At 41.3% G+C, this 10,840-nt stretch overlaps 1 protein-coding gene across 1 annotated transcript in view; it reads left to right on the plus strand.

Annotated features, from left to right (window-relative positions):
- ANKFN1 (ankyrin repeat and fibronectin type III domain containing 1) overlaps positions 1–10,840 on the plus strand; it is a 206,739-nt gene that overhangs the window by 194,739 nt on the left and 1,160 nt on the right. The window contains exon 16 of the mRNA XM_018554068.1: positions 5,192–5,358. Within this exon, the coding sequence (XP_018409570.1) occupies positions 5,192–5,358 (167 nt within the window). The remainder of the gene's footprint in view (positions 1–5,191; positions 5,359–10,840) is intronic.

Raw genomic sequence — 10,840 nt, forward strand, 5'->3', positions numbered from 1 at the left:
AATTTTTCCTTTTAGTTCAATGTGTAGCTAAAAGACAAAGGACTGGTGCAAAAATGTAAGAGCTGCCTTTTAGCATATATGTTTTTAAAGGTTAAGAAATATCAGGTTTAACCAATTGTACAAACAAACAGAAACCTTCTCCTTTTCTAGTAACCACAAATAAGATAGACCTGAACTAAAAAAGTAAAGATGTGCTATGTTATAGGGGACCATCTAAACATTTTTATTTCACCTAAGCAATATTCAAGCAAAATGTACCTTTGTCTTACATTTCTCCATAGATGATTTAATAGAAACTGCTGTGGTTATGGTGTGACAAAAATTTGCCTAAAATATCTTTTTAGAAAAAAAATGTGAAATTACCTTAAAATTTAAAGGAAAACAGGGTGGATTTTTTACCTTTTAGTAGCAATGTGTCTAAGATGGACGGTTGTACTCTTTGCTTTGAGCGTGAAGTGTTCTATAGTGCCTTTTCATTTGACTACCATCCTACAGCGTCTTTTGTGGAAAGGTATTGAGATGGAACAAGGACTTGAGTATTTCTGTTACTAGCAGACTCGTGGATTCCCTCAGGCCTGTTATCCTACCAATAACGTGTCAATATGTTAGACGAGGACAAGAGGGAAATCAAGCAAGTCTGCCTCTGTTTCAGATCTCACACGAGATAGAGCCCAGAAATGAAATGAATCCTAGCCCTGGGAACGTTACCATAACACAAGAGCTGCAGACACTACCGAGACAGTCGGCTGAGAGTATGGTGAAGCCTCTAGTTGATATGGACAAGGAGATAACACAGTTTATGTTAAGTGCATCTCCCAGGGCAGAGGACCTTTGACATTTGTTCCCTCTCAAGGAAATGAGACCTTATCCAACAACACAAATAGATGATGGATATATTGGGAGGGATGCCTTACCCCACACTGCTGCACGTTTCATGGTATCTCAACTGTCAGGAGAAAAGAGCTCCACGTGGATCAATAAACATTGTTGATGGTAGAAGGTTATTTTTTACATTTCAAATGTTTGCGTACTGAAACGGTTACCAAAATCGTTTTTCATACAATTACATATCACTTATCATAGACATAAATGACATATTTAGCAGATATTAAGAAGTAATTCTTACCGGATTTAATTATGAAATGTTACAGTTTGTTAATTGTTTTGAAAAATTGAACTAATGAAAATTGATTGAAAATGAAAGTGCTGAGAAGAGAGGGAGAATCCTAGATCAACAGCTTCCTAAATTTGAAAGGGGCCAAATTGTTGGCATGTCCTGCACTAAAATCACCAGGAGAGTGTAGAGGAATGTACTGAATGTTCATCACTACCATCAACCAATGACCAAATGAGGCAATACATGACACAAGGCCGGGTATAGGTGCAGCCTTAAAGATGTAAGTATAGAAATATGAAAGGATTGATAGATAGGCATTTACAGCGTAGAATACTTTAGCCCACATACATTTTTTTTACAATACGAGCCACTTAATAGAACAAGTGAAACAAGGAAACAGTCATCTGCAGCATACTTTATATATCTTAGGTGGAAGTGATTATCTGCATGGTATCATTATGTTATCAGTCAATCAGTGTTGTAATAAGAGTGAAACTGCAGGGGAAAAATGTGCCAATTACCTGAAAAGGTATCAAGATTTTCTGGGGCTGTTGTGTACACAGTGTACAGAACATCTGCAGGGGTTCCTATGGTTGAAAAGTGGCGTTTACATTTTTTTAGCAGACTGAAATGGAAAGATGATTTTTCATAACGTTGTTATAAAATGGCCTGTTTAGCAATTATATGCATTCATAACGTATTATCTGGGTTCTGTTAAGAGCTAGCTAGCACTGGCTTTTTCCTTTCCAGCTCACTCTATTTTTTTTTTTTTTACTTAAAGCCTGCACAGAGTGAGAAGGGAGAGTCTCTGCTTTGAGAGAAGAGTGCCATCCAACTCTCTGCTTTTGTATAAGCTTCTCCATTCTGCTTCAGAGACTTTTGGTCTCTTACTCTTTGATCAAGACCTATGTACTTGGGGGCTCCTTCCATCCATTACCCAGCTGCTGTGACGAGATCTAAATCTGGTTCTCTCTGCTCTTCAGAAATCACTATTTGAACCCATTTAGGGGTCTCTCTCTCACGCGCACGTGCTCTCTCTCGCGTTTTCATTGTAGCCATCACCTCTGCAAGGCAAGTGTCTACACTGGTGGCCTTATCTCGCAAAGAACCATTTTTGCTCTTACATAAGGACCGGTGTTTTTGAAGTCCAGTACTTGGCAATTGTAATTTCTGGCTTTCACTTCAACCAGGACCTTGTTCCCCCGTCCCTATATCCAGCTCTGGAAAAGGAAATGTATGACCTTCTGGTTTTACATTATATAGGATGATGGAAGAGAAGAGGGTTGCAGCCGGTCGGGGAGCAAAGGGAAGATGCTTTGGTGGACCTGTCAGTGAAATGAAGAGGAGGAAGCCTGTGGGAGAGAGCAATAAGAGATTCCCTTATGTATCATCCCCTAGGCAAAATGAGCAGTTAACACTGGTAGTGGGAAAGGGGGAACCTGGAGTTTATCTTTACCATCTACAACATGGAAAGCATTGTTTTCATTGATAAGGCCAACTCATACTTGCACTGTAAAAAGAAGTGACAAAGTACTACCATTGTGTAGCACTGCAAATTAGGAAGCAGAACCTGCATGGGTAATAAGAAAATATGTAACCCACATGCGAGTATATGATTACAAAAATTGTACACAGAATCAAGGTGTTTGTTTTTTTTGCAGGCATTGATATATTTTTTTTACTTCAAGCCAGTTTATTTTAAATCTCTATCTAAAATCATTTAAGTCTAAATTTGCCCATTACACCTTTCTGCCCCTCTCGCATGTCTGTACATGTGGCCACACTTAAACATGCAGAGGCTGAGGCCACCGGATCAAGGAGGGTATGCATTAGAGAACTGAAGCAATCCATTTCCTTTTTTTCTTCCTAAACATCCGTTCAAGAATCGGCAAATGTTCATGAAAATAATTCAATATGTCATAGCCCATGGTATGTTGTATTAATATCTTCATATTAGCGTGACTTCTTGTGTAGGTAATGTAACAAAGACCTTTTTGTCAGGTTGTTTTATTGCTCAGGAGTGTGGGTGTATTTATGTAGATTGTGTGCTGATGCTGTAGTGAGATAGAATGAAAGATTCATTAATCAGTGTCACAATAATGTCTGCTATTTTAGAAGGGTGCAAACATGTTAAAAGCTCGCTGCATTCCTTTTATTAAGGCCTCGGTTACCAGGGAGGGTTTTAAAACAGAATTTTGTTGTGCGATAACCTTTATAAAACCTTACATAAAATGTTATGTATTTGACATTAAAGGTGCTCCATAGACATTAGATGCCACGCCTCTGACCTTATACATTTTTTTGCCAGAGCTTGCTTGATCAAATGCTTTCCCTGCATATAAGATAATGTGTTCATGCAACAAGGTTTTCTAACTTGATTTCTTGCTGCATGTTGTCAAGTTTAGGTGGCCTGAGATGTGAGATATTCTCTTGATCCAGCTGTAGTCAACAGGAGCAGGCAGCAATCTTCTCATGTCCATAGCCAGCTTATCTTCAAGCCAAAAGCCATAGCCCAACTCTATCCAAAACTTTTTTGGAAGGCATTGAGCACTTTGTGACCAATGGAAAATGAATCCAGAAGAAAGCTCATTAGCAGTGACATGGACAGCAATTCTTGTAACAATTGCTTCCATGCTTACAAAGCCATCCACAACTCTGCCCCCGGCTACATCTCAAAGTATCACCCTAACCGCCCCCTCCGCTCTTCAAAAGACCTTCTGCTTTCCAGCTCCCTCGTCAACTCCTCCCATGCTTGCCTCCAGAACTTCTCTAGAGTCTCTCCCATCTATGTAACTCCCAACCTGTCCATCTATCTCTTACTCTGACTGCCTTTAGGTGATCCCTAAAGACTCGTCTCTTCAGGGAAGCCTATCCCACCTCAACCTAACCGCTCAACCATCACGTTCTCAAACCATTCATCCCCACACAGCTACCTTCTCATGTATCACTTGCCCCTCCCTTTTAGATTGTAAGCCCTCATGGGCAGGGCCCTCCATAGCCGTCTTGAATTGTATTGTGATTGTAATGTCTTACTTATATTATAAAGCGTCCCCACCACTTCATGTTTAGTCAATAGTACTGTAAATTTAGGGAATAAAAAAAAGACAGATTTTAATATTTCCTACCTTGTAATGTAAGGACTGAAATACAATGGGCAGCAATTTGTTACTGTGAAAGTGGTTAAAATGGTTGTAAATAACTTTAGGTTGCATCTTAGAGGATTGAACCCGTTTTTTTTCACGGATTTACTTTATCAATTAAACAGGATTTAAGATCTAACCAAGTTTCATCCTAGATCTGAGTAGTGGTTAGCTATTCTGCCTTGCACCACTGGGGGTCCCTGGTTCGAATCCTGGCCAGGTCACTATCTGCAAGAATATCTGCAAGGTTTGCATGTTCTCCTTGTGCTTGTGTGGGTTTCCTCCGGGTACTCCGGTTGGAAGGTTAATTGGCTCCTGTCTAAATTGGCCCACGTATGCATGTGAGATAGGGACCCTGGATAGTAAGCTGCTTGAGGGCCCAGTCACACCATATCCAGTGTGTTCCGTGCTGTCCGAGCCCGGAATGCACTGGCTCGCATAGATGAGGCCGGGCCGCATTCTGGGGCAGGAGGGGGCGTGACTGTGCCATTCATGTGAATGTCACCGCAGACACGCCCCCCACCCGCAGTGTGATCACCCGCACTAGAACGCGAGGTACAGAAATGCCCTCCACTCCAGTGCAGTGCAATCCGATCTCACTGTTGCAATTTCTATTTAAAAAACAAGATGAACATGTACATTGGAGTACTGTGAATATGCCTTGATTTACCTTGTCACTTTCTTGTATTTTAACTTCAATAAAAATTTATATGCAAAAAAAAAACAAAAAACAAGATGAACTGTGTGGTGCTGCAACTACTATATAGTTATTTAATTCAATCAGTTTAATTCATGGAATTGAGAGCTCATCTTTTTTCATGCACACAATACAAATACGCTGCGTGCTTACATATTTACAGTATGTATCTATATTACACCGACACAACATAAATAACCAGAAACACTCATAAGCTTTTGTTTCTCCAAATTGCAGTTCACTTTTGCTGCTACAGAGAGAAGTTTATCAGCTTATATTGTCGGCTGTCTGCTATAGTAGAGCTGGACTCCTTAATATCCCAGCAGGCCTTGCGAGAAGCAATTTCAGATGACGAGGTTGCAGCTGCAAAGCAGAGGCATCAGCAAGTATTGGACTACATACAGGTAGGTCACTTTTCCTAATTGCATATCTTACTGCAGTAATAATAGTACTGTTGTCAAGTATATACATAAAAGGTTTCCGATTGGCAAAGTTTTAATGTACAGTGTCTGCATTGATCACCATAATTGTGTTCACAAATATATGTAAGAACATTAACATTACAGCATAAACTCCCTTTAAAGAGACCCTGTCACCAACTTAAAACATGCAGGTAAATACACATACAAATCAAGTATTTTAAATGCTTCCTTGCAGGGTTTTTCCTTTCCATAAATAATTTTTTTCACGTGCAATATGCCTTTGAATTTGCAAGACAATTTGACTAGTTTGTTAGCACAGCTCCCTCCTTCTTTGCACATCAGCACAGCTCCCTCCTTCTTTGCACATCATAACCCTTTTGAGACCTCATTTGAGAGCGTCTAATTACTGTTTGTGCTGGCCAAGCTCCTGTGCCCCTCCCTTCATCTCTTCACATAACCTTTTAAGTAGCAGACAGGGGAGGAGAGAAGGGGAATATTATTGCATGTCGCTGAGTCTGCTGGGGCTGCTGACTTCACGTCCAAGATGGCGACACCCAGCAGCAGTCTCAGGACTTCTGGATGTCTACACAAGAGAAGATTTTACAGGTAAGTGCCATCCATACAATATGTTAAATGCACATTTAATCTTAAAATGTTGAAATGAATGGTCAGCTGACAGGGTCTCTTTAGGGGCCCAATACAAGTTTATTCAGTAAAGAGTTCCCCCGTTACTGTGTGCTGATTGTTAGATGTAAACATACAATATTGACATTGCACTGGCCTGAATGAATACGGATTGGTTCTGCACTTACAAAATAAAGAATTGTCGGGAACTTATGCATGAAGAGTGTGTTAATGAGAATATTTCTTGTTGCCCATAACAACCATTTAGAATCCATGTTTCATGGATGGTAGAAATGACAGTTGGAAGTGGACTGTGTGCTATGGGCAGCAACAAAGGATCTTGTTAGTAAACCTTCAATATATAAGCTCTTTATTGAATGAGGTCGTTAGCATTCTAGTGACCTTTGTTTACATTCAGGTCAGTTTGTATGGTGCTGTAACGTCAGTCGTCTCTGAGTAAGATTACTCAGAGACCACCAGTGACTCCATTACACCCAACTTTCAGCTGTCACCACCCCAGTGGTGGGCGGCCAGTACGTTCCTCACTCAGAGCTATTCATGCAGTCTTGAGTGATTCTGATGGCATGTGAGTGTAGAAATGGGATTATGGTGGCCCTTGCCAGGCATGATATACAGGAGTCTTTTCATCAGGCTTGTCTTGCAGAATATATTTACAGCTTCGAAATAGATGGAGTGCTCTAATATACAGCTGCGCCCACACCTACAGTCACTTTCTTTCAACGGCACTGCCCGAAGGGCTCCTATTTCACTGGTGACATGCCATCGTCTGGCACTACAGCAGCGCATAGTTACTTTCCGTGTGACACTTGCCAGACTGAACTGTTTCCCATAAAATAGTGCCATCGCCATGTCTCTACAGATGCAAGTAGCAATGCCACTGTTTTAAGCATATACCTGATTTATGCACAGGTATGTCAGCCCATTTACTTATATAGGTAATCACTATATTCTGCCTTGTGAGCCCAATTCATTATGGCTTATCACATGTGATAATATATCATCAAAATGATTCAATGCAATACACTTTTCCCTTGTGATTTTGATGTCTGATGTTTGCTGACCTCACCTAATGATGAAAAAATGCAACAGCAGAGGTTGCAGATCCTAAAGTTTAACTATGACAAGAAAAGTCAAAGTCCAGATTTGCATATACAGTGCAATCAGAAAGTATTCAGACCCCCTTTCACTTTTTGTTATGTTGCAGCCTGATACTACAGTTTAAATGTTTTTTTCTCATTAATCTACACTCAATAGCCCATAAGGACAAAGTGAAAACAGAATGTTAGAAATGTGTCAAATTTATTAAAAAGAATAAAAATGAAATATCACATGTACTTAAGTATTCACACTCTTTACTGAGCACTTTGTTGAAGCACCTTTGGCAGCCTCAAGCCTTTTTGGGTATGGCGCGACAAGCTTTGCACACCTGGATTGGGGGATTTTCTGCCATTCTTCTTTGCAAATCCTCTCAAGTCAGGTTGGATGGGGACTGTCGGTGGACAGCCATTTTCAGGTCTAGAGATGTTCAACAGGGTTCAAATCAGGGTTCTGGCTGGGCCACTCTAGGACATTCACAGAGTTGTCCCTAAGCCACTCCTGTGTTGTCTTGGCTGTATGCTTAGGATCGTTGTCATATTGGAAGGTGAACCTTTGACCCAGTCTGAGATCCTGAGCAGTGTGGAACAGGTTTCATTGAGGATATCTGTACTTTTCTCCATTTAGCTTTCCTCCAACCCTGACCAGTTTTGCAGTCCCTGCTGCTGAAAAACACCCCCACAGCATGATGTTGCCACCACCATGCTTTACTTTTGGGATGGTATTGGGCAGGTGATGAGCGGTGCCTGGTTTCCTCCAGACATAACGTTTAGAATTGAGGCCAAACAGTTAAATCTTGGTTTCATCAGACCAGAGAATCTTGTTCCTCACAGTCTGAGAGTCCTTCAGGTGCTTTTTTCCAAACTCCAAGCAGGCTTTCATGTGTTTTGCATTGAGAAGAGGCTTCTGTCTAGCCAATCTGCCAGATCAGTTGAGGGCTGCAGTGATGGCTGTCCTTCTGGAACTTTGTCCATTCTTTCTCCACACAGGATTTCTGGAGCTCAGTCAGAGTGACCATCAGGTTCTTGGTCACCTATCTTACAAAGGCCCTTCTCTTCCGATTGCTCAGTTTGGCCAGGCGACCAGCTCTTGGATTCCTGGCTGTGCCAAACTTCTTCCATTTGATAATTATGGTGGCCACTGTGCTCTTCAGTGCAGCAGAAATTTTTTTGCTGCCTTCCCCAGATCTGTGTCTTCCAATAATCCTGTCTCTGAGCCCTGCAGGCAGTTCCTCTGACCTCATGGCTTTTGCTCTGATACAGTATGCATTGTCAGCTGTGAGACCTTCTATAGAGAGGTGTTTGCCTTTCCAAATCATGTCCAATCAATGTAACTTACCACAGGTGGACTCCAATCAAGGTGTAGAAACATCTCAGCAACGATCAAGAGAAATGGGAGGCACCTGAGCTAAATTGCAAGTGTTGTTGCAAGCGGTCTGAATACTGATGCCAATGTGATATTTCAGTTTTTCCCTTTTATTAAATTTACAAACATTTCTATAATTGTGTTTTCACTTTGTCATTATGGGATATGGAGTGTAGATTAGTGAGGGGAAAAAAAAGAATTTAAACAACTGTAGTAGCGGGCTGCAACATAACAAAATTGAATAAGTGAAGGGGGCCTGAATACTTTCTGAATACACTGTATTTCCAGCTTTCTGTATTTCTGGGTATGATGGTCATCAAATAATTGTTTTTTATCATATGCTCAGTTTGAACTGTCCGCATTTGTGGCACTTACTTTATTTTATGCATCATGTATTTTATAAGCACACTATGCAGGGCTTTACAGAGAACAACCCCAGAGGAGCTTACAATCTAATCTCCCTAGCGCAGCTATATAAATGCACGTCTCCTCATATATCAGTATCTCTTTGGGTTGTGGTAGGAAACTGGCACACATAGGAAGTGCAGGTCCTATGCATAAAGCCTTATGATGAGAATTGAGCAGAGGATCCCAGCCCTGCAAGACTAGAGGGAATAATAATACCATATGAAAACTAATATCTAGCTTTCTAAGAAGACTAGTGTTCGGACTGTATGGGGCAGCTGACAGGTCCACTTTGTTAAGGTGCCTTAGATATTTCTCACAGCTTCAGGAACGCTGTGAAGGAATGTGGGTTCTCACCTCCTCCTATGTCGGCACACAGGCTTCTATTAGGTTTTCACTTTGCAGCACGCGTTCCCTGCTGGCTCGCCTTTGTCGTCGGGTCCAAGCTACATTACCAGAAACACACTCGACTGTGTTTTATTGGCACTTTTCAGCACGTCTCGGATGGTTGAAGTCACTTGGCCTTTGACTCTGTGCCTCCCAGCCTGCCCATGGCATGGGTAAACAGCTTAATAAAAGGCATCCTGTCATGTCTTATTACTTAACAATAGCGTCATTATCCGCCATCCCTGCAAAAGTCACTGTTTTTAATTAAATAATTTTGTGAGTCTCCAAGTGGGAGTAAAAAATAAACAGTTTAGATTATATATATTTATATGCAGGACTACCGCTACTTGTGTGTATGTATATACTGTATATGTGTGTTTGTCTATCTGTTTTATACACAGGACTAGAAATGTTTTTATGTATATATGTGTTTGTATATCTTTAAGTAGAGAGACAGTCATTTTAACTAAAAATTTACCTCAAAGCATTATGTATTTTTTAACAAGTTACCGGTCTACTTCTTCAAGGTAAGCTCCAAGCAATAATGGAAATGTGTAATTTAGACAACAGAGTACTTGCCTGCATGGTGCCTCCAAATTTGAACCTGGCCATGATCCTAAGCACCAGGTTGCCTGTCCTGCAAATTAGTGTCTCGGAACTCCCTGTTCCTAAGACGTTGAATTTGTAACAAAGTCCAACGTTCCAAACTCCACCCATGTGAAAACTTAGCCAGATATTGAAACCCCACCTGAGGAGCAGACCTGAGAGAGAAAGTTGCCTCTCAGTTCCGTTCCTCTGCTCAGTGGGCAGCCAGCTTGCTATTGTCTTTTGCAACTTGAAATAGACGGGGGGTGGGGCGCCATGGGGGGTGAGTGGTCAAAGCTGTGCCCTAGCCAGCAGTGCATCCTAGGCGGCTGTCTAGTTTGCCTAGTGGCAGCACCGGCCCCAAACATAGCGGTAGCCTCCATCTTAATGCACGTCTTATTCTAATTATGCAGAAACTTGGCCAAAAGAAAAAATATTCATACCACCGGTCCACTTCCACAACACTTTCCAGGAAGAATGGTGGCTGGACAGTACAGAATGTCTGCCGAGAGGCTCCAGTCCTACACAGAAGTCCTTTAAAAGCTATGTATAAATTGGCTGCAAGGACAAATCGGAAGAAAACATGTTTAATAGAAAAAAGGAATGTCAGTTTAGTAAGCTTTCTGACTTTAGCACAGATGTTATGTTTCCTGGGCATCATTCAGCTGATCGGTTTCACTTGCATGAAGTTGGCCTTTAAAATGTCACTATAGCCTCACTGTTAAACCAGCTTTCGATAGGTAAGATTATTGAAGGAAAAAAACCATCCCACCCTTCAGTGATGCGATGCCCACACTCCCCTCGTCACACTGTCGCCACCTCTTCTGGTCTTTTTCCAGGTCAAGAGTTTTCAGCCACCTTGATTGGTTGGCCAAGGATGACATAATCACATGGGAGTTACTTTGTTAAGGCACGCTGAGCTGTGCATGTTTGGCTGGGTCGGATCTTGTATTCCCTACTCAATCCAAAACTGAAAAAAGTC

This window comes from Nanorana parkeri, unplaced genomic scaffold (genome assembly GCF_000935625.1).
Source record: "Nanorana parkeri isolate BGI_ZX_2015 unplaced genomic scaffold, ASM93562v1 scaffold141, whole genome shotgun sequence".
In the NCBI taxonomy this organism is placed as follows: Eukaryota; Metazoa; Chordata; class Amphibia; order Anura; family Dicroglossidae; genus Nanorana; species Nanorana parkeri.